The sequence below is a fragment of the Varroa destructor genome, unplaced genomic scaffold (assembly GCF_002443255.2).
Source record: "Varroa destructor unplaced genomic scaffold, Vdes_3.0 BEIS01000006.1, whole genome shotgun sequence".
NCBI classification, from domain to species: Eukaryota; Metazoa; Arthropoda; class Arachnida; order Mesostigmata; family Varroidae; genus Varroa; species Varroa destructor.
Window position 1 is genome coordinate 4257963 of NW_019211459.1, and position 23520 is coordinate 4281482.

General features: G+C 40.0%; 3 protein-coding genes across 12 annotated transcripts in view; 1 reads left to right on the forward strand and 2 right to left on the reverse strand.

Moving 5' to 3' along the window:
• mib2 (E3 ubiquitin-protein ligase mind bomb 2) overlaps window positions 1-8748 on the reverse strand; it is a 24951-nt gene extending 16203 nt beyond the window's left edge. Inside the window, exons 1-2 of one of the 6 annotated variants that reach the window (XM_086992595.1) lie at window positions 7027-7698; window positions 5565-5762 (exon numbers count right to left, since the gene is read on the reverse strand). The gene's annotated coding sequence lies outside the window, so the exon portion shown is untranslated. Of the gene's footprint in view, window positions 1-5564; window positions 7699-8611 lie in introns of those variants that run through there. The other 5 variants (XM_086992594.1, XM_022811230.2, XM_022811232.2 and 2 more) reach the window with 5 other exon arrangements.
• Window positions 8749-9016: 268 nt separating this feature from the next.
• On the forward strand, window positions 9017-13328 carry LOC111252291 (uncharacterized). Its single transcript, XM_086992606.1, has 2 exons — window positions 9017-10093; window positions 11851-13328. The coding sequence occupies exons 1-2, from the start codon at window positions 9403-9405 to the stop codon at window positions 11991-11993; spliced, it is 834 nt and encodes a 277-aa protein (XP_086848732.1). The 5' UTR covers window positions 9017-9402; the 3' UTR covers window positions 11994-13328.
• LOC111252288 (transmembrane and coiled-coil domain-containing protein 4-like) lies at window positions 11324-23498 on the reverse strand. Of its 5 annotated transcripts, none has more exons than XM_022809879.2 (17): window positions 23352-23497; window positions 22809-23200; window positions 20690-20889; window positions 20424-20568; window positions 19974-19985; window positions 19386-19518; window positions 18875-19029; window positions 18391-18597; window positions 18217-18286; window positions 17970-18105; window positions 17585-17746; window positions 17242-17378; window positions 16833-16950; window positions 16488-16624; window positions 16141-16255; window positions 15633-15910; window positions 11324-15460 (listed from the first exon to the last, which is right to left on the reverse strand). In XM_022809879.2, exons 2-17 carry the CDS (start codon window positions 22852-22854, stop codon window positions 15208-15210), a joined length of 2304 nt encoding a protein of 767 aa, XP_022665614.1. In that variant the 5' UTR covers window positions 22855-23200; window positions 23352-23497; the 3' UTR covers window positions 11324-15207. The 5 variants fall into 5 exon arrangements, with proteins under 5 accessions (XP_022665614.1, XP_022665616.1, XP_022665618.1 ...); XM_022809881.2 differs by having other exon boundaries at window positions 23361-23496; XM_022809883.2 differs by lacking the exon at window positions 20690-20889 and having other exon boundaries at window positions 23352-23498.
• Window positions 23499-23520: the final 22 nt, after the last annotated feature.

Below are 23520 nucleotides of genomic sequence, written 5' to 3' on the forward strand. Positions count from 1 at the left end.
AATGGTCATAAATCATGAACAATGTATATTTATATATAACTGTTAACTTCATATAATGTTTAGATATGACTGTACCAACTTGACAGCACGCCGGTCGTGATGCGCAGGTTCTGTTGCAGGTTCATGGTATTTTCAGCGCTTTCGAGCACGTTATCCATTTTCATATTGACACCTTTAACTTGGGTAGGGCTATAGTGTTGTACATAATCAAACGGTTTAAATTGAAGATAACTCTGCCCGCAAGCGTCCTTGAAAATCAACTCTACCAAATTCCTCCTGCGTCGAACCCTTTCTCCTAATCTAATAGCAAAGCTATCTGTCTAGGTACTCTGTTACAATTTCCGTTCATTTCGATACATCGATTACAGACACGCTCAGCTCTGCGAAACCGTTGTCGTCAATTCTACAGCCATAATACGTCTATATTTTTTCAATTGCGTTAAATAACTTCTTTATTTACTTACTTCTTTATTTGTTTTTCTATGTATCTATGTGTCTACTTAGCGGTAGATTGCAACATGGCGTTCTTGTTTTCTGCACAGCATCCCTTCTATCTCATCGATATTCTTCCAGATAAAATATATCAGTGACAGGAAGAACAGTCACTGGATCAGCAGATCACTAGTCTGCTGATAGGTCGCTTAAGCATCGAGCAAGTATTTAGCCATTAAATCGCACTAGCGTTTCAATCGAAAAAGAGCCAACCTAGTTAAACCTGCACCAACTAAACTGTAATCTAACGCTCTGCCATACCACCTTTTTTTCCAGTTATCAGCTACTAATGCTTTTATTCCACTTTCTCCAATTCGGTCCAAATTCCGAACAGCTCTATTTCCTGGTAGAAAAACGCATGAAAGTGTTGCTTCCTTTTCAACTGAAAAGCCTACACGCCCAAAGATATGGATCGCTAATACCAAATTAGCTCATCTTGCTTAAATCAGTTCATCTATATACTATGCCAACAGTTTCGTAGCCATATCTTCAGACTAACTACTTCAAAGTATTTCACGTATCTAGGTCACTTGTTTGTTCGTATCTCACTTGCGAGCAACAAGACCAAAGAATATTATTATTGTCAGGTAAGAATCCAGTTAATAATGAGCTTTTTATTTAACCAGTTCCGTTTGAATTGGGCTCATACGGTAGTGCTGTACTCGAGTGAGTCTATTATAAGCCGCAAAAATGATCGATTATTTGATCATATCATTTCTAAATGGTGCCTAGGGCAGAATTCGTTGAAGACTATACGACTATATGGATCATAAATGTGTCGGGACTCTATTTTCTTTCTTTTTCGCTCATACCTACACGTGTAGCACATGTAAATAAATGCTGGGAAAATGCTGGGACAATAGTGGAAATTGTGCAAGGAGATTGTCCTCAGATAAGCACCGCATCAACTGACTCTTTAAACAACAGGAGTCTTCTTGAGCGGCTGGGAGATGTCTTTATAACACAGAAAAATGAAACCGATTCAACTGAGAGACATCAGCGACCCAATCAGTTATAAATATACGATTGTCTTAGATGATGGTCACAAGTCTGAATGCAACTTAATTTCCTATATTCTACAGAAGCTCGCATTACGAAATGATAGTCTTCAGACAGAGTAAAGCAAATAAATCGATAAATAAATAGTGCTGGGAAACATGTATTAATAATCACTAATAAAATCAAAGTGTGACTTGAATATTCACTTGAAAAAAGGTACGTCTGCATTTCGATGCATACATATCGTATCTCCGATTTAACACAAGGCTTTTTTTTTACACTTTTTTTTTTCATTTTCTGCTTTTGGCCATGACATTTGTGAAACATCCTTAAGTAATATAGATAAGTACGGACAATATAAACGCCTACGTATCCATGCTATGCGTTTTTTCGCAGTCGATTTGTCATGAAATCACCTTTGTTTAAATTATCACTACAGTATGGAGATATTTGAAAATTCAATGCAAGCTAAAAAATCACATTATTCAATACACGACTCTGCTATACGTCACAAGTATAATGATTCGATATAGCAGAACAGTGTTTGTATGGGTTGACGATTAGCCAGTTGAAATGGCACTTCTCCATGTTCCTTCACAGTGTTCCCGTAGAATCACAAAATGCTCTCGCTGCAAGCTAACATCGCAATACGGTTCTTTCATAATACGAGCCAAAGCCTGTAGTATCACTCTCAAGAGAACAATGTAATCTGTATGTGCAAAACACAGCGTATCGTATTCTCCATGTACACCTAGTTAGCTAGCATATGCACCCAGACTTCTCAATTTTGGTACCTGGTTTATTCTGTCTCTCCGCCGCTACTGTTAACTCAGTCAAGACTGATCTATGGAACAGCGAAATTTGAATGTTTGGTTAAAACTGTTTCCGTTGATATTTCGAACGACTGTCGGATTTCCGGCAATAACAGACAAACTCTTGTTTACTATTGCTAGCTGTCATTCAGTTTTCGACACCTTTATAGCAATATACTTGCGTATCTTTTGTATCCTTTTTTTTTAATAATATCTATTTGGCATAGGGTGAACTTTTTTTGCTTATACATAATATCATCTAATCGTCGAATAGTGATAACAGTAACAATAATAATACTGAAAGCTTCTACGAAACAAGGACGACCTGTTGCCTTCCATTCATTATTTCGATTCCATGAAAACCATTTATTAGTAACGAAATACTAAACTATTTGAATATGTCTCAAGTGGGCGTTTATCTTGGGTCGGCTTTCCTGAACGTCGATACGTATGATAGGTGAGAAACGGCCTGCACGATGCCTATTGCACGCAGCCTTTGTTTAAAATCAAAAAAACACTATATGGAGCAGTTGGTCACATACACAGTGTTCTCCTAATTTGGTCCAAACTCCACCGGCATCAGCGGCCATTATGTTGTGCTCTAGTTCGGAATAACTCGTATTCATTATATATGTATTATTAACTGTCGGCGGTTGGGTCGAGGTCGATTGAACCGTCCCACACCTATTACCGGCACGAAGTCACAGCACATGCATCAGGAGTTTTCTACACAGACTAGAGAAAATTGCCGTTTTTAGTAAAGTATGTAGTGCATACCACGTATACGAACAATACGTGTCCCAACGCTGATTAGTTGGGTATATTTTTTTAAATACGAAATCATTTCAGTCTTTCCACAAGGAAAACATCCAAGCTATCTGTCTGCGTCTTACATTTTTAAAAAGCACACTAAAATCGGATACCTCCGTAGAACACTTCAGGCTCGATTTTTAATACAAGTAACAAATAAGAATAATATTGAAAATTACAAAAGGAGGTTGTCCGTATAACAGGCATACTACACGCTTTATATATAAATGCAATATATATATGTATAGTTTACATGCTTATAAGGCATAATGCAAATTTAGGTAATGTTTTGCCTTTTGAAGCCCTTATAAGGGACGTAGCAGTAGCAGCTGAGTCAGTTAAGTAAAAGTTTCGAATTTTAGGTACCATCGCTGGACACTATTTCAGAAAGCTGGCCCCTTTCAGGACGAAACGAGGCCCGGTCTCGAACTAGACCGTCTCACTTGTCCCTTACTTTAGACAAAACATTTTCCAATTACATTATTTCCGGCACCGAATGACCAAGCTGGTTTCCAAATCGAAGAAGTCGCTAGTCTGAATCCATTAGCGCGCGTGCAAGTACTTAATGCCAGAGCGTAATATACAACTGTAAGAGCATCTGTATAAAGCAACGTGACCTTATTTTGTGCAGAATGAGTTATCAATTGTTCGACTATTATATTCAGAATTATGTTACAAACAAATTATTCTTTTTGAATCACTCATTGTCACTGATAGAAAATACTAGCCATTTTTAGATCACCTAGCAAAGCTTAGCTTTTAAAGTAGAGACTACTAGTCAAGTCTCGGACACCATATATTAGATCTCCTCAATATCCTTGCCATGTTTCTGATTCCATTTCTAGGCCAGCAACCAAAACGGGCGGGACTAGATGTTGCATAAAAATTATCACATTCCAGTCTGCCCATAAATTTGCCTTTAGCTTGCATTTATTCCCGCCGTCCTACTCTTGAAGTTGCTATGCCCAACTACTTTAGGACTGAAGCAACAATATTGTCTCTCGCAGATCTGACTTTCCCCAACATGACCTTAGAGCAGAAAATAAAAGCCGCTACGATTCGCACCACTATTACGACTGCTATTACCAGCCATTAGTCAATGGGTGCTTCTTTCTCTACGGTGACTCATCACGTCGAACAAAACCGAAACGCTCGTAGCACTCGCTTGAAGCATTTTATTGTGTGCTGTACTTTATGTCTAAACCCTTGCGTCAGCGACTGACTCTTTGAATACTCATACCTAACTATTAGTATTCTGACATGTACGATTCAGACGAACTGTAACGATGACCAGTTACTTATGAGGGTCACACATTTCTTAAACAGACAACAGGAACTGAAGCGGCAGTGACAGCTACAACGGCTGATTGAAACGACACGATTTCACAGCCGCTGCTGCGGACATTGCCGCTACTTCTGTGCCGCCTCTAGTAACAGTAAAACGAGCCGTTCCTCAATTTTAGGGATAAACAATTTTTCAGCCTGATAAACCGGTTAGTTCATGCTATTGCAGTCACAGAAGCAAATGCCATGAAAGATGTCATCGCGCATGTCACTTCTCGCTACAGTACGAAAACCTGACGACGGGATACACATAATTTCATTGTAGAATTTATGGCCAACTAAAAACAATCTTTATGCATATAATTTGATCTTGTTGAAATTGAGCGGCAATTGAATGTATTGCGCCAAAGACAACAATGTCCATTGTAAAGCAAATGAGACAACGTAAATGTGCAAAGCCTAATAGAACCTAAGCTAGTTAATGGTCTAAGTAATTTAAATCCATTTCTATCGTTTTTAATGAGACCTTGATTATTCTTTTTCTTCAAAGAAGAAAAACGCCTCTCTAACTAGAGACAAAGTGTGAATAAACAGCAGACATTGTTTTTTCAAAACACCGTTCTATACATGAGGTTAATTCTAGGGGAACCGATGATAAACGGGCTACATACACATATTTCACAATTATTATTTGGCATTAACTGTCGAGTGCTCAATAAATACCTGCCGATTCGATGAGGGACACCTTTGCATCAAAAAACCACTTGTGGTTCGCTTGTTCGACAGTATAAAATAGGGGATTGAAAATGAAATTTTCATTAAATCTCCTGTCGCATTAATAATAATTTGTGCCTCTTTAACGGTATTACCTAATTTTTGCTATAGTTATATGGCAGGTCTTTTCTACTTGTGTTCCACCATGCCAGATATAAGTTTTACTTACTTGTTTGGATACATGCATAATGAAAACAGTATACGTGAGATGCACATAAGTTATTCGCACATAAGATAGTGGGCATGGGGAGCCACCTAGCGGTCAATCCTTTTCATGGGTAGCGCTACTTGCGTGTTATAATACTATATACTTATAATCAACCTTTATAATTAGCTATAAACTATGGATATAAACACGTCCACGAGTCCAGGCAGCTGGAATACTTCGCCTACCTGTAACACTGTCTCACAGGGGGGAAAACGTAGGCACCACGCCGTAACCTTCCGTTAACAACGCGTGTACTAGTCGAATTATTCTGGGAGGATGAGGTCCATCGTCAGAAGCATCGACGATGATGATGATACCGACGACGTCGGTCATACAGTCCGGTTACTAATAGGCTCACGCAGGTCGTCATCAGCTGTTATTCTCTTTTGTTACGACGTTGAAGGTGCCACACCAGATAACAGACACAAAGTTATTATCGGCAGCGTCGATAACAAAACCGAAGATACCAAGGTCGAAATCGATAACTGTTACTGCTTTTATGAGACGGCCAACTTTTGAGGCCATCCCAGTCTCCCTTAAGTGGTCAGCTAGAACCAACTTTCCCTAACAACCATCTAGAGCAAGAGTTTCATATGTATGCACGAGGAACGAACTCTGTGATGATCCAATGATGGAACTGTAGTAATGAGAAAAGCAAATACACACGAATTTCCTTGCTCTGCGTACGTTTATACACCTTACACAGTTAGCAAAAGTCAATCCTATTATAATCAACCATCAGAAGCTGACCATCCAAAACAATTAATACGATAAGCTTTTACCTTAAGCATAGAGCCTTATCTATAATAATATCTTCTTGACGGCAGCGCAGATTAAGCACTTTTGCTGTGTTTTCATCGATTTCTACGTCTCACCCGGATAACAGAACAGTCCTTTACTGGTTCCCACGCGTTTCGCCGTGACTTGTGTAACATTTGGCGAACGTACTCACAGCCAGTTCGGTAAAGAGTCACGTTAACTGCTGATTGGCACCCGGCTTTGTATGATTCGAGTAGAAACCAGGTGAGACTAAGCAAAAATACTTCAAACAATAAACACTTCTTCACTTGATCTGCTGACTTTTTTGCTTCTCGTCCTAATCACTGAACTTGTCGGCTGGTTGATTGTTCCTCGTCCAGCCGAGCACAACGTCCATTATTAAAATCTTCCGGGGTTCCTCCCGGTAGACGTTCTGTGCTATTCAGTATGTTGTTAGCTAGTAAATTCCCTTTCATGTTTTTCTGGCTGTGGGCTTATTTCATTCTTCTCTTTGTTTCTGCATTTGTGACCTCTAGACGAAAGCTCGTGATGACTGCCAGCGTTAGCTATGAGCACCTATGGTAATTCGTAATATTGGGCCGAACAGAAGATGTAGCTACAGCATTATCAACAAAAGGCAAAATCCCCAGCTTAAATGATCTTAAATTATGACTTTACTGCTGATTTTACTGATGTGCTCATTTATCTTTCTACTTGCCTGCGCTAGCCGGAATTTATATTGATATGATATTAACAATAGGCAACATTTCCGTGTCCACTTTCATCAGTTGCAGGACAAAAGGCCAGCAGGAAGAACGCCACCGCTAACAATAAGAACAATAACAGTGTCCTGGCTATTTCGAACTATGAGCTTCTGCAGGAACTTACTGTAGTTCGACGCATTCACAACAGCAGCCGCGAAGCCCGTACGAGTTCTAATTATAGAAGAAACAGTTAGTTGTTATGGCAAGAGCTTGAGCAAACCTCAATCGTACGGATAACTAAGTCGCTTATACACCAGCTACACAGTGCGAACACGACCCGAAGCTGCAGCGTCATCACTGTAACAGAGGCCATAGGCACCAACTAGGCGACGACTATCATCTAACAACATCGGTTTGATTGGGGCGGGCCGCACAGCAGACACCCCACTACTACCATGGTCGGAATCTCACTCAACAAATTGTTGAGAGGCTGCTAGTCGAACTTGACGCTTCTATTGCTGGCGAAAGAAAATCGTCGTAATGGAATAGCACACAGCACGACGAAACCACATCTGTTCGCAGGAGAAGTGCTGCGAGCGACGGCAGTCGTTTCGGGCGCACAAACACCCACACAACCACAGCACGACGATGCCCTCACAACTTGTTGGTGGCCGCAGGGGAGGAAGTCGCAGGAAAAACAATAACAACCAACGGGTGGTCGCAGTGGTAGCAAGAAAGAAAAGAGTGTTCAGCAGTAGTAACCCAGTAGGTGCTGTAGCTTATGCAGCGGCGTCCGTTGGCAGTGCGATTCATCTACGCAGGTTGAGCAGTTAAGCGGGAGAAATGACGGGCGCGTACTATTCCTAACCTCACCTCCTCTCTTTCATATAGCGGGCACGCAGCAAAATATCGTCTGCTCACGGCAGTTAGGTCGCTGCAATAAGTTGTTTGGCGAGCTTTTATTTTACAGGTTAACTGCAGGCAGCAAAATAGAAATTCGGACAGTTCATGCGCGCAATTCTCGCCACATTTTTCTGGTACCGGAAATTCGGCGCCAGAACACGGCCAATACAAACCAGTCGACCCAGCATCATGGCCAGCAACAGCAGCAGTCGGGCCCAGGGAAGCGGCGGGCACGTTGAACACTGTCGCATAAGCGGAGCAGCAGGGGAGTACTGCATCTACTCTAACCTTCGAAACCCAAAGTTGACCGACAGTGTAGTGCAGTAGTACTGTCACAGAAGTGCCACGATGCGATGCTATCGGTAGGCAAGTACGAGCAACAAGCGCTCTAATAAAATATGCAAAAATTTGTATTTTTTTGGGAAAATGGGGCACAGATCATCTTCGCAATTTCGAAAAGAGAGCGGATAAAGGGAGCAAATGGTCCAGTCGTAAACAGCATTATCAGCTGTAGTCGAAGCCCCGACCGCGTACCGTATACAGTTATCGCAAATTGCAGCTAGCTGTTAGTAGAAACAAGGAATCCTAATCAGCTGACAATGTTAACATATATTATGTAAGCATATGCTTACCTACCAGGAATAATACTTCTCCGGCAAATATTTCTGCCTAAGACTTTTAGTGAGTAACCAATAAACCATTTTACAGTAGGTCCTCCATACAAGAAGCAGTACAGATTTATCTTTAGGCATTCTGCAATTAGTTCTTTGTCAAAAAGTAAAAGAAACAGTAGAGGTTTATCCATTATTTAAGCTACCATAAGAACTTATTACGGTCATAGCGTATCATAGCAAAGCAATGCCTACCTAAATCGCGTTCAGAGTATGACTGCGTTCTTGGTCTCTTTGGCCATCCAGAGCTTCAATTTAGTAATGAAATCGAAGCGGTCGTTGCTCGATGTGTTCATTCATCAGTCAGCTGTTGCCAAACTTCAGGAACGAAATGACTGTAGATTAGTCCATGTGAATAAAGACCTGTGTTTAGCGCTAGTAATAAATACGCGCCGCCAAATTCGAAATTCAGATAAACCGGCTCCTATCGAAAACCCAATTAACGTTCTACAGACCTATTTTACACAACACTTATAGCATTATTAATTTTTAAAACCAACCCCCTAAACATACTTTTTCTACTGATTTAAGCAAATGACACGTTCCCATATGAATGTGTTATTATTTGTGATGTCTAGCATAGCTTAAATATCTGTATTCGAGCAGACGCTCCTATTGGCGCGGTTGAAAACTTGTTGTACGAAATCGAACGCGGCAAACCTCATCTTTCTTAAGAAATCACCACTATGTCCCCGTGTGTGACCTGTAGCATTTGCTATTTCTCTAGTTAGATGGAGTTAGTCGCCGTTAGAAGTCGTCAAATTACTGTTCGTGTGTATATGATTTTATCCTAGACTCCGACGGTATCGTACTACCATATACTTTAAAGGACTTGTATTGTCTGCTGCGTGACGAGCAGTCCATATTGTCCTCAATCCGATTTCGGTTTAACATTTCACCGAAAATGTTGTTTCTATTACATTTCTAGAACAAACAAGTTTATCGCTCGTGTTCAGGTTAAGTTGTAATGAGAGAGTGCTTCCCCTATGGTTGGAATAGCCATGAACAACAATGAGTGCGTCTATAATAAGCATTCGCCTACAACGTGCGAGCAAGACAGCCCCTCGGAAGGGGAAATTTTTGATAGTGATTTTGATGACAAGGCTGATAATGTCGAGCAAGTCAACTTACAAAGCAGGAAAAACGAGATCTGTAGCAAATCGAGTAGGCCCATCGAAAGCCACGTGTGGCGTCAAATGGCTGAAGATTGTGCTGCCAGTTCATTGATCGATCAGTTAACTGTTGCGGAAGTGTCGCAAGCAGAAAAAACGCGCGGTATCGAAACGTACAACTTTAAAGCAAAGTTTAACGATTCTCGGCCTGATCCAGAGCTACCGGAACTAGAGGAGAGTGATGCGCTACGGCGATTACGTAAAGATAATGTAGGGGTTTGGGCTCGCCTTGGTAAGCGGCGCCGCGAACCGGAAGCGAACCTTGAGGTCGATATCGAGTTGGCTCGCATTGAACGCTCTAAGATACTAGAGCAAGCAGACCCTGAACAGGTGCGCTTTACCAAAGAGCTTGCCGAACGCCTAAAGGAATCTAATATTGTCCTTCTAGCTCATGTCGTAGTTCTTCTAGGAATTGAACATTGCCGACGCTTGCTTCAGATGACGGAAACCCTAGAAGAGTCAGGTGGATTGATGACGAGAGACGGGTCGCGGCGCAGGAGCGCAGGTGGGGTATTTCTACAGCTGGTCAAAGAAGATAAGTCGTTAAGTAAGTCACAGCTTCGTAGTCTCTTTCAGCCATATCAAACACTGATTAAACGCAAAAATAAGAAGATGCGCATATTACGGAGGGCGCACAAAGCCCTAGATGAGTTGGAGAAGGTATTTGAGTTGTAATCTACCCATCTGTAAATATACAGCAAGTGCAGCTGGAAGCTAAACCGAGGACACCTGTCAAGTCATCAAGGTCAACATCGCTTACGGTTTGATAAGCCCAACGGGTATTTATTTATCAGTACATGAAATAAGCTCTGTTTTTTCCTTTGTCCGATACGTTAATAAATGGTTGCAGATTTTTTAACGGAGTGCACTAAAGACATTCATGTTATTTGAACAATGTTTCGACACTCCGTAACATCAAGTAGATCATGATCTTGTACTGTTAAAAATTGTACATATGTGGGAGCCTTTCGTGCAAACAAGTGCTCGTATTATTAGTTGGCCTTGGTAATATGCTGAGTGCAATTACATTAGCAATTTTTTCGATAATCGATTTTAGAGACCAAAGTGGTAAAGTTTGGGCTCCGCAACGCAAGAATATTTTTCGAAGCGTGGGTTGGACTTTTGCTGCAGATATACGGACAGTGGACGTCTCTGGCACTTGATATGTCTACATCAGTACACTGAATAAAAGAACGACCACCAGCACATCTGATACTCGGGTCGATTGACATAAGCCTTCTTTACTATAATTTTTCTTTACACTTAAGTGTGATTAGCAAGAGATCGGAAAAAAGTCTAAATGGCGTGTATAAATATGGTTGCTCAACAAGGTTTATTAAAAAAAAAACCTTCTTCCGTATTTTTTTCATGTTTTTGAAGTTTCACGCATAAAGAGACCTATCTAAAAATGATAAAAGAAAACAAAAAGTCTTTAGAAGAACATAGATCTGTTGTAGGTATTTTCTGAGGCCCTAAGTAGAAATAGTACATCATTGACAAAACAATAGCTATAAGTTACCTTCAATTAAAAATATTTTAGCTGCTAAAATTGGCGTAGGATCAATGTTGGAACGTGCGATCTTTTAAATCGGAATCTGAATTTTGCTAAACTGGAAAGGCTCCAACCTCGAAACATCATCATGTGAATACAAGAATCGGATGCTACCACCACAACACCTTATTTACTTTGTATGAAATGGCGAGGTGAGCGTTATTTAAGTGAAGACATTGGTCAGATAGTTTCAGCTGTGTATATTTGATTGTATCTTCAGTATGAATATCTATTTATACTGTATATGCTGCTCCTTTGAGGTTTGGTCACGTGTAGACACTATATGGTAACGAAAAGTTTTGGCATCAAATAGGTATTCTTATTAAAAACCATTTTTCTTTTGTCTATCTCGACATTACACCAGAGTGGGTCCGTGACATACGGTTTCGTTGACTTGTCAGTACAATATAAGTCGTATTATCCTCTACACAGTAAAACGCTTGTATGTCGATATCATGCGAGTACTTGTGAATATGATCGTACACTATACATATAACATCCATTTATATTATGTATATCAGGTCTAAAAAACGAAAACGGTTTTTTATTTCGTTGGTGTTTGCTTTCTGTATGCAGGCCCTTTCAAGTTTATTTCATCGCAATGTAAGCCTAACAGTGATTGAGCTATGGGCAACGCATTGACTAACCTACAAACCTAATATATTTCACGTTTGTTTTCTTCGATTACATAATATCTTACTTTTTTGCAGGTCGCCACAAAGACTTTAAGAGCTACACCGTATTTTCTCTTAGGAAAACGATTGGAAGTGTCAACCCTATTGTCTGGCCTGCGATTCATCAGACGCTCCTCCCGAGCCAGATTTTATTTTCGCTAATTCTGCTGACTGGATAATTAGGTTGCGGAATACGCTTGGATTTTTTTCTACTACTTAGGCTATGTCTCAACAATGAACCTGTCGGTTGCACTTCCTTCTAATAAGGCCTGTTCGAGTAAATCCAAGCGATGGTCAGCGTCGATGCGACTGGGGTCCACCTATATTACAGTCAGATACTACACCGGTTTTTCAATCCCATACTCCCCCATAATGATCTAGCTGATTATTCATTATTATTATGTTTCAGCTGATCCCTCACGTAAACGGATAGAGAAAGATGACTAAGTAGATCGAATACTCAAACTCCTTAAATCGGGTGTGCCGCTTAAGAGTGCCTTATTATAATAGTGTCATAGGGACACTTTCAGCTAGGACGCTGTTTCACAAATTCGGTTACATGCCTGGTTTTTTTACTGTGCGCCATTCGTTCTACAGGATGCACCGTTATCGATAACTGTTGATATGCTGTATACATACGTAATATTCATGCATGTGTAAATAATATGCTTTACTTAAATATATCGCTCACGTTAGTTGTCGATCACAATCTCAGTGGTTTGATAAACTATGGTGTCCTAGAATACTCGCTTGGATATATTGATTAAATATACGATCGATTGTATATATTCGTGCAATCCGGCTTTATGTTAAACGTCGTTTAAGACCCAAAATAACTTTTTGCTTGATTTCATACCGATCTTTTTTACGTGTCTGCGAATGTTCGTACGTTTGTCTGATCAAGTTCTCATAACAATCACTTTGTGTCCTTATTACGCCCATTACAATGTGTCAACTCCAAAAAAATATTAACTCACGGTGCTATACAGTTTTTCGTCATGCTGGGGGTATTTGTCCAACGAATGTAGTTAAGTCGTGAGTACACACGAGTTATAATTTCAGGTATTCCCACAAACAAGTTTTTACATATTTTGCAAGGCAAAATTACTACAGCCATGCAACATTGCTAGACTCTTACAACTTTCTGTACTTATTACTGGATTTTTTTAATTAACTAAAGTGTTATATGTATCGTTAGGATCGTTGGGACACTTAGAGTTTTGAGTGTATAAGGTTTCCCTATCTTAGAGAGCAGAGTCCGCGGCATACCAGTACGTGGCTTAATTCTCCCAGTTCACCTTTATATATTCCAATTTGCATGATTATTCCAACGATAACTGGTACGCTTCTGTTTAGAATTAATTTTTTTTTATCTGGAAACTTAAATTTGTGAAGTATTTAGTTTCACTGGCTGCAATGCCCCTTAAGTATGCTTCTTGTTAGCTCGTTCTGGGCCCTAGTCCCGTTGACGCAAAACGAACACAGAAATAAAGTCTTGGTTGCTCTAAAACAAATGACTAAATAGATCTGCTCTTTTCAATTCTATATATATTCTTTTTTAGGTATTTCTATACTATTTCTGCTATTTGTATTAGAAGTAAATACAAACGTACCACTTCTAGGCAACGGCCAAACACTTCTCAGGAATCAATGAATAATGCTATTCAAAAAATGCATTATCACTTTATTTGAACGCTTTTGTCGTCAATAATTGACAAAACGTTGCAAATCAGTCTATCATTTATCGCAGTTGATTCGTTAATAAACATATATATTGTTGCTTACCACTTAACCTGTCTTCTAAATGTGCATCTTTTGGGCGGTTATGATTGTATCCTTCGCATCTATATCACAACTACGTTATCTTTCTCTTCGACCTCAACAAATCGACAAGAACAACAACTAACATGAAAAATTTCAACGATAAACAAATATTGGTTGTTATAAGGGTTACTTTGTGTATATGATGTACATATGTATACTGATGTCTGTTATCGGTGGGTAGTTCTTGTTAATATACTGTCCAATACACATTTTTCCTCGATTGACAACAAAAATGAAGTATTCTATCCACCTAGCTACAAATTAGAAGAATGATAAATGAACTATAAGATTACTCATAGTTCATCCGTTGTTTCGATTAAACTCCTCGCTTGTAGGTGCGCATTGAATCATCCATAAATACGCCTTTTCTACACGGATAGAAATCTAACTGCGTTATCCTCAGTTCCAAGTTATTACATCAGAGCGTTAAATATTGTTATAGATCTACATACCTGATATGGAACATCGTCATCTACGAACTTTGTATACGAAATAGAAAATGAGATAAATTAGTTGGATCGACCCTAATGTCTTAAAACTCGTGTCTTTTAAATAGTTTAATTTTTAAACTTCTAACAGGATTTAGTTCACTCGGTTCGATCAGTATTACCGTGATTCTTAAAACAATATTTCGTTAGCGGAAGAACATTTGTATAAGGACAACAGCAATATCATTCGTTCGCTTATTTTTAGCAAGCTTCATATAGCCTTCTTTTTCCTTGTGTAATTCTAATTATTCTAGAGTACTGCTTGCCTAGACTTGATCACCGATTTCTTTTGCTTTCAATATACGTATAAATAAATCACCATCGACAACAGTTACGAGGTATTTTGTTGATGGTCGTGTTCCTCATTCTCTACTCACATTCGATTAATTATGACGTTCTTGGGCAGTCTAACTAGTCTCACTGAATTCCCGCAATTTTTCCGAAATCTGCGTACAGTACCGATTCCACCACGCTCGAACAATCAACAGTATCGAATCAATAACCTAGATTTCGCAAATGATCGCTTTACGTGCCTCTCGGGGGTAATCATACACACACACACATACACATAGGCATTATAAGATCTATTCATGATAATATTCAATGCAACTGGCTTAACATTTGTTTGTACGTCTGTTTTATGAGGCTGTTTGGCGGCTACTATACAGCTAGCCATTTCGGTTTTCGACATTTCCTGAATCAATAAAGACACTGCCGATAGCCAACGAATCGAATTCGTAAATTAGGCGGCAAGTGTACAAGCTGATACTCGAGAACGGCTTGATATTATCTTTCTGGCCTAATGTAGCGTAAGCGCGTTTACTTCTTTGTCGTATACATCTTTCTTACGTGTCGTTTCTAAAGTCGCCCACGCTTGAAATACTTAAAATAAAATGTTGCTCTAAAATACGTTAATCTCGCCATCTGTGGTAGTCTATATGACCGCATTTGATTTCTAGATATTCCTTCGTTCCTCTAGAGGTTATGTCATCAATTATGGTTGTCGTCTTGCCACCCTATAATTGGGCGTCTTATAAAGGTTTATTAAGCGTCACAGGTGTTAACTGTTGTTGCAGCAACTTTATTTGTTAAGTTCTGTAACAGTGGTTATGGAGGGTTCTTCTTTTACTGTAATTTGTGAACGATCATCGGCTTGCGTTTGACTTTCAACGGCTTCGCCGTCTCCAACCGTGAGCCTAAAACTGCCCCCAGAGAAGTCAAACGTTGTATCGTACAATGACAACGTGGAGTTATTGCCTGTCGTTGAGAGACTCTCGGAAAATGCAGATGATTGTTGCATAGATCCTGATGATATCCGCTGTCGCAGAGACAACCTGGATTCCGACCAGACATCAATAAACACGAAACTATTAGATCACTGAAATTCAGTATGCGTGAATTTTTCGTTACGGATGTATAGAATGTTTGTCAAGCTTCAAAATTTAACCATCAATATTGTCAAGGCTTGCAAAAAATCGCTTGCAAAAGATCAATGCGGGGTCATACCTGGATATAACATTAGCGAGGCCAGAGAAACTCGACGATAAGTGCTGATGATGTGTATGCGAAAGGTCAGAAACGCCTGATGTCGATCGAGACAGACCTGATAGGGCAGTGGGGCATGTTCGGAACAGAGAAAACTCTGACGGGCCTCCGGAGCTTAATGAACAACCTGAAGCGACGCTTCGCAGGCAGCCTAAATTGCTGAATGCCCCAAAAGGACCCTTTCCGCAAACTTCGGAATGACCATCGCAGGCTTGGAGCCGTGAATGGTCACTTTCCAACTACAAGCGAAACAAAAGTAAGTGAAACGCTGGCCGATCGTGCAGCATTTGCCGTAATGCTTTCCTGCCGCCTGATGTCCCACCCCACCCCACCCCACCGGATCTCCCAAGGAAATCAACCAAACAACTGCAACTAACCATTTCACTATTGCAGTAACAGCCTGCTATACAGACATACTGTCCTAATACCTAAATCAGTACCGTACTTGTGGCTAGACATGATATCTTACCAAGCAGGAGTCGGATCGCGTTTTCCGAAGCATACTTGGCCTCATTAGATTATCTACCGCCTCGACTGTGGTTGCTTGTTCCTTTAGAAGCCGTTTTTCTTCAATTCCTTTCTCCCTAAAAAAAGCAATAAACATGTTAAAAGTTTAATTAACGAGATGTGTGCTATCTAGTTTTTCGCTGGTCCTTTTATAAGGACTTGGCTGCCAAAATCCAAGAAAAAAATTTAGATCTAGTGACCAGCTTTGTCAATTTTTTTGTCTTACTCGCATGCAGTGGGTAACACAAGAGATCAAAAATCAAAAAAGAAAATAGGTTATTTCAAAGAATTTAATTATTTGAGACCGACCCGTCAGGCTCAAAGGTGATAGATTTTTTCATTCCACTAGCCATCAGTAAATCCCCATGATTTGAGCGAAGTGTCCCTATGCCAATTGTTCGAAGGATATCGTCCATCTTGTGGTAGTAGTCTGTGTGGCCATTTACCTGAAATACACATAAGTAGCAACTTATGGTGGATACGTATACTTTTTGACGGCATTATGTTATTTGCTTTTGAAATATACCTAATTATTGACCCATTCTTTATAATTAACTATGTTTTCAAATAAAACAATCCACAATCCAATTCCGCAATTCTAACTTGGAAAAAAAGCAGCTCGTTAAAGTGAGAACAGATTTCAGAAAGACCTACCACGCTTGAGAGGTCAAAATTGTGTATCCGTCTGTCTCTCCATGCGACTGGCTGAAGACCCGCAATTTTCCTCGTCGCACTGGACGTGCGGTAGACGAATCTCAGCAACCAGTCGCCTCTATGAATGGCCATTACATAATGTGCGTGACATATAAGTTTAACATTTACATGAAGTGTTGACAGTATAGATTAATAAATCGTGTCAAATGAAGGCCTTAGTAGCGCTGTAGTCGACAAATAAATACTACATCCAACAGTTGGACACTTTCGGGTTTGGAGTACCACCCGCACGGTACTAAAACTAAAGCAGTAAACGTTCTTATCTATTGCTACAATTGTTCTATAATCCGTAATCAAAGGATAATCAGCATTCTTTTTGTTGTAAATTTAAATGGATGAAAAACATTACCTGCAATATCCGTTTACGATATTTCCTGCAACAACTCGACTGAATGGGGCCCAATCCTCAGGATGGGCTGGTACTGGCGCTCCCAAAAGAACAGCGTTTTCGATTATGCCTTCGCAGTTTTCTCGGGCTGAGAGCTCCTAATGACATTAGATAGATAATACATGATATAAGTGCTTGCGATTTCATTAGACCGTGGTTAATGATACGTACAGATAAAGAATCTAATAAATTATTTGCGAAAGAGTATTCTATACAACGAATTACAGCCGTGTTGCAGGGTTAAGTTGCCTATTAACTTCAAACGACGGTTCTCCAATAGATAAGAAAATATATGTGTATATACCTTAAGACAATAGTAAATGACACGCGCGCCTAATGAAAAACCAATCAGCGTGACGGGTCGACGGCCGTGTTGTCTCTGAAGCAAAACTTCGGCCAAATGACGACCGACCTGAGCCGAACGACGCTGACAAACACTCCATGGATTATCAATTGCTCCAGCCACCTTCGAAAGCCGCCGTAAAGTACGCATACTTTTATCATAGATCATAATTTAGGTATAATAGTGAGAACGTAAAAAATATGTACAACAATTAAATGCTATTTCATCCTCTCTTCAAATAGCCCTAATCGCTATATAGTGTTATAACTTCACAAAGTAGATGAACCGAATAAACAACACTACTGTTTATGCTTCGTTCTGGGACAAGTTACTTGCGCATCCGTACCATAATAAGCGTTGCAGGCCAAGCGACAGCAGCGATTAAGCCTGATAAGACGGTGTACTTAAGCGCCTCCTGGGCAGCCATAGACACGGCAAACGAAAACAGATAGTCCATTGCACGACCTAACTCCACCAGGTACCTGCATGGAGAACAGTTAATTCGATTTTGTAAGACTGTAAAATGAAGCAGTGACAGAGAATCTATAGGGGCAAACGTATTACTGTTTGTTTTGTCTAACACGATCTCTTACCCGGTTTCATATCGAAGTACATACTGCTCGCGGGAGTTTGACATTGTCCGCCAGGGATGAAGAATCGCTTCTGAAATATTGCAGAAACTGATAAGTTTTCTTTACCTATCACACAATGTATGTTTGCTAACAGTTCTATTAGTAGTAGCTAGAAGGAAGAGGGCAAATGCTGACCTGGCTTGTCATCAGTAAGCCAACCTGACACGCCGATCGTAACATGGAGCTCATGGCCTGTACTCAGTTCGTCGAACGCAAATTCTTCGATTTCACCAACTCTCTTCTTCATTTTGTACCCCGTAAGGCCTGCGCCAGCAAGACCCATTACAGATGAAATCAATGCGATACCGGCAGTTGAGCCTAGAGCTGCTGCACCAGCTCCACCTGCAGATTTAGAGACGATATGCTATAACGCTGTGATTAACTGCCTGTTACTCCATACATGATCATTATATTACAGAAACCTATTTACGAACGACGACCTATGCTATGACATATCTATGATTGAGATAAGCTTCGCATTAAAACAGCCAGGACCCCGTCAGCAGAAGAGCATATGTGCACTTCTGAACTCCAGTATATGCACTCGACTAGTTCACATTAAATTTCAAGATATTATCTTTATTCGAGTGACTTTATTAGCGATCTGATGGGTACATACCTATAACAGCGCCGGCTCCCGCAGCAACAAGTGGTGCCGCAAGACCACCAGTCAACCCAAGAACCGCTCCTCCTCCAACAGTTGCTATACCGATCATTAGGTATCGCCTAATCTTTTTATTCCGTTCCCGTTTAGCTATTTCCCGCCGTTCCGAACTGCAAATAATGCACAGAAAACTATGCGTAGTTATACGAGCTTTGCGCGCCTGACGCTACTGCTGATGCGACTCGACGAGCCATGGACAAGCTCATCGGTAACGTTTATTATGTCAGCATAATGCTTGACGTCGTCGTTAAGATTCATATAGTATATACACAGGTAGATGTGCTAAAAGTCCGACTACCATATAATATTTATTTCCAATAGAGATGCTGCTGTACTAAAATCATAGAAATCAAGGCTAAAAAGACCTCCATCTTCCAAATGATAGCTTTTTCTGTCTTTAGAGTAAACATAAGCCAGATATTAGATTGGTACAAAACACGATGTTTTTGTTCGAGTAAATACTAACTCTGAATGCTGTACACCATCTCGAGATAGAAATTGCACAACAGAATTCTCATACATTTCAAGCAGTGCTGGAGACACCTGTAACTGTTGCGCTGTGTACAGAACGAATACACGCATTCGTGCATCGTATACACCTAATAACACGTACAAACAAGATGCAATGTAGTAATTAAAAACTAAATGACTAGCTTTTTTTTTTAATAAACTCATTAGTAATTTAACTTCACCTGGCTATTTGAGGCAATTACTGCTGACCATTACTAAAAAATTGTATTAACAATAACAATGTTCACTTATGGCATTTATATGGTTAAGTAAGGCTTTGTAGTAATACCTGCGTGAGCTATTCGATGCTTAATAAATAGTAATTATAATCGTCAATGTTTCCCCTTCGCTTTCAAAATATTGTATACAGTCTAAATCAGCAAACTTCTAATAAGTACTATAATGCTTATATGGAAAACTTTGGTCTTATGACAAGTAAGCGCGTAAACACAACAAGAGATGTTATCAATAAACTGTTTATGAATGCGTTAAGCACACAAGTTGATTGCATTCACTCTGAAGGCACGTTTTCATGATTAATTACCTGTCATCAGTCCTGATCGCGTGCAAGAGACAAAAAGGAATTGCGCCCGAATACGAGACGGTTAGATATAATTAATGCGAGTTATGTGTGGATTGAAACTACTATATGTGTTCGTTGCTAATATGAACGTGATTATTTCTAACTGGCAAAGCAGAAAAAAATGTATGAAAATTAATATTGTTGACGTTTACGTAACGATGAAATTTAGTAGAATAGAGTCGATAGAAATAAAAGATAGATTATTTGGTCGAAAACATGACGCATATAGAAATACGATTGAAGTTCTAAAGGTAACCGAATTATAGTTTTGATTCCATGATCGTAATAAGTGTATTATGTATTGTGTACAGGTATAGGTATATATATAAAACATGATTGCGCAATAGGTCTCCTACGAATGTACTATGCAGCTCTCATGTAAGGTCATGTATCTTCACGCATTGTTCGCACCTCTATGTACAGCAAATACAACGAGATCCTGGAGAAGTCGCATAAATCCATTTTGAAGGACGGGCTCATCTCGAAGGATATTTACATACGGTTCAAGCTTGCAGCCCGCTTCTCCACTAAGCAACGCGTACATTACGGGCATACTCTGGAACATGACATCGCAATTATCGTATGATTATCATATTTATGTAATAATGATCACATGGACTGGAAGACAACTTATTTTTATTGGCTTTTCTACACGTCCTGTTTCAGGTTGTACAAACCTGTTCGGGCATGTTAAGATGCGAGCCGAAGTTTTCAAGGGTAGCTAATCGAAAGGGTTCATCAAAATCGGCCGGAAAAAGCCGCTGGAGCCCCAGTGCGACAAGGGCACAGTAGGAATAGCGTCCAGCTTCTCCTAAACGAGTAGCAAATGGTTCCTGGAGTCGACGTGAGAGTACGTCTGCTCCATATTTTTCGTATTCTGAAAGCATTTAAATCGAAAAAGATACATTTATTATGGTAGCATACAATACAGTATATGCACGGCACATATTGTACAGTTGAGAAAATGCCTTTGTAAGTTTTGAGGGGTGGACTAGTGGGTAGAATACGTGGTGCGTTCAGGTCACGCAACAGTTGTGACGAATCACACGTGAAGTCGTTTTGGGAACGATACTAAAGAACATCAAAGGTAAGAACAATTTTGTTAATTTCTCAGGTGACTATACTACGTCTGTCTGATTTTTACATGACTAAAATGAAACCTTGGGATCATAAGGTATAGATAATTGATCAAGGGTCGTTTTCTAAAAATGTGTGATTTTTTTTGGGCTCCGACGGCCGATTACGAGCAAAAGAAAAATCATCATGAAGGCTGATGGATGAATATATACAGGCACCGAACGATGTGAATATGGTCATATGATCTTTTTATTGATTTAATAATTGTTCTAGTTGGCTTCCAGAACTTCTTGCTTATTCGTCTTTTTCATTGTTCAGCCTAGCAAGTAGATGACATTTAGTTGAAACAAGCGCTACGTGTTTCACACTCAGACATAGGCCACCGCGGGACGTCGGTAGACCATGAGCACAGCAAAAGCGCAGTTAAAAGGCGGCAGGGGGCTGAGTAGACTTTCTTCTAAACCTGTCAGTAAATGTCTAAGAACGCATTTCGAAGTTATGCATGAACTATTCGGTTATTACGTACATTCTGTGTATTTATTGGTAAGTAATCCCACAGTTCTTGGACAATCCCAAAGAAATATGTCATACTTGACACATTATCGCCAATGAATGAAAAGTTTTCTCATCGCTAAAGATATGCCGTATATAAGACGAATGAAATAAAAACTTCGATGATTTCAAGTTAACTTCCTTACCTAAAATCGCATCTGGTAGCCACAAAAAATATGAAACAAAGTGTCAATGGGCCTTGCTAAACATTTGATTAGGATTATTTTTCGTCTGTTGGTTCGAATAATACATCTTTATTTATGCTAAAGGATTTGTAGCAAGAGGAAGAGAGGAAGGGATCATAGATATAGAAGAAAAGAATCCAGCTAATATTAACTTGATATGCAGGTAGTACGTGTCCTATCATAATCTGTACAAGACTCTGTAAGAAAACAAGGCCTTCCATGAAAAACGCTATGAAATATACCTATAAAATACATGACTGTTCCTGCCTGCGTTTGCTCTTACTAGTGGATTTCGTATGTTACTAATGCAACATGTAGATATTGCCACTCCATCAAAGACAAAGCGCAATGCATATGTTAATAGGAAATGATAAGAAAAATTCGTCCTGTATAGTACAACAATCTCATACCGCCTAATTGACAAATAACCAAAGAGCTAGTCAATCGAGTTCCAGCTTTTCTGCGCCAATTTGTAGCCTTAGTCCAAGTACTAGCGCCGACTAAAGCAATCGTCGTCACCCAATTAAATTGAAGGTGCACTTTATTGCCCGGACTCAACCTGTAAAAACGCATGCCGTTTTCACGTTCGAGCAGCATATCGGGACACATGGGGCACCCGGAGAGGAGGACGATAGTAAACCAAAGGACATTTAACCAGACTATTGATTATTCAATAGACCGGATGGTAATGGCTTAATGGTTCCTCCTCATTCTTCGCCCATTTGGCGGTACAAGTGTATTTGGACATATTGTATTAATATCTACTAGTTCAGATCTTATGCAAGCACTTACACTGCTATAAACCTACTATATTAGGTATCCTTGGTTTCGTATTTACCTGAACAAACGTCCAGCCTACCTACACCGTGACTAACGCTGACATGACTACCAATGAACGATGTTAATTTTATGCCATTATAACAGCAAAACTTTACCCAATTGTGAAATGTAACAAATTGACAACATTGTTGTTTACACTCACCTGCACTTTTGAATACGCTGGGTTTGATATTACTGTGGTCCGCCATGTTTTCGTTCCGCCAACTCGAATCATTGAATAGAATCGCCGTTCGCCTTATATGTACATAACAATGAGTAGCACTTCACCGATTTCGCAATGACATACGGCCATCACGCATAGCGTACCCATAGTAGTCTTCGTTTCATTGTCTTTACTTAACCCGCGCAACGCTCAAACCACTGCTGATTCCTTGGATTCTAGCCTCCAGCACTCCTCATAGACAACTATTATGGCATCTTCCCATTCCTCTGGTTGCCTAGCACCAGTGAAACGGATCGACGCACATCTTCCGCCCGCACTTCCGCAGAAGCCAGCCATCTATGACACCCACTACTCTTCTATTTCCACCGCCACTACAACAATAACAAAAAGGAGCTACTGTACTTGCGCCACATCGTTATCCACACTGCTTTATATACGACCGCTTGCCAGAAGCCATTACGCCTGGTCAACAAAACCTATACTACGTCTTTTTCTTTGACTGTTTTCCGTTACAATACTCACATTACTTACGCTAGTCACCTCATGTGGGACACGACCATCCCGCTTCTAACCCGATGACTCGACAGGATCCTGTTGAACACTTTTTTCCTGAGTATTGTCACTGAGAACTTTGAATTGAGGACACCACTCACTACTTTCTGGGTGTGTCGATATCGTTGTGTCCGGATTA

What these genes read in the sequence shown, in the direction of transcription:
- LOC111252291 (XM_086992606.1), top strand. Translation starts at nt 9,403, where the DNA reads ATGGTTGGAATAGCCATGAACAACAATGAGTGCGTCTATAATAAGCAT. An exon ending in GTCGCGGCGCAGGAGCGCAG is followed by an intron (nt 10,094 to 11,850) that starts GTGGGGTATTTC and finishes ACTTTTTTGCAG; the next exon opens with GTCGCCACAAAGACTTTAAG.
- LOC111252288 (XM_022809879.2), bottom strand. Translation starts at nt 22,854, where the DNA reads ATGGCGGACCACAGTAATATCAAACCCAGCGTATTCAAAAGTGCAG. An exon ending in TCATTTACTATTGTCTTAAG is followed by an intron (nt 17,379 to 17,584) that starts GTATATACACAT and finishes TAATGTCATTAG; the next exon opens with GAGCTCTCAGCCCGAGAAAA. An exon ending in ATCGTAAACGGATATTGCAG is followed by an intron (nt 16,951 to 17,241) that starts GTAATGTTTTTC and finishes GGCCATTCATAG; the next exon opens with AGGCGACTGGTTGCTGAGAT.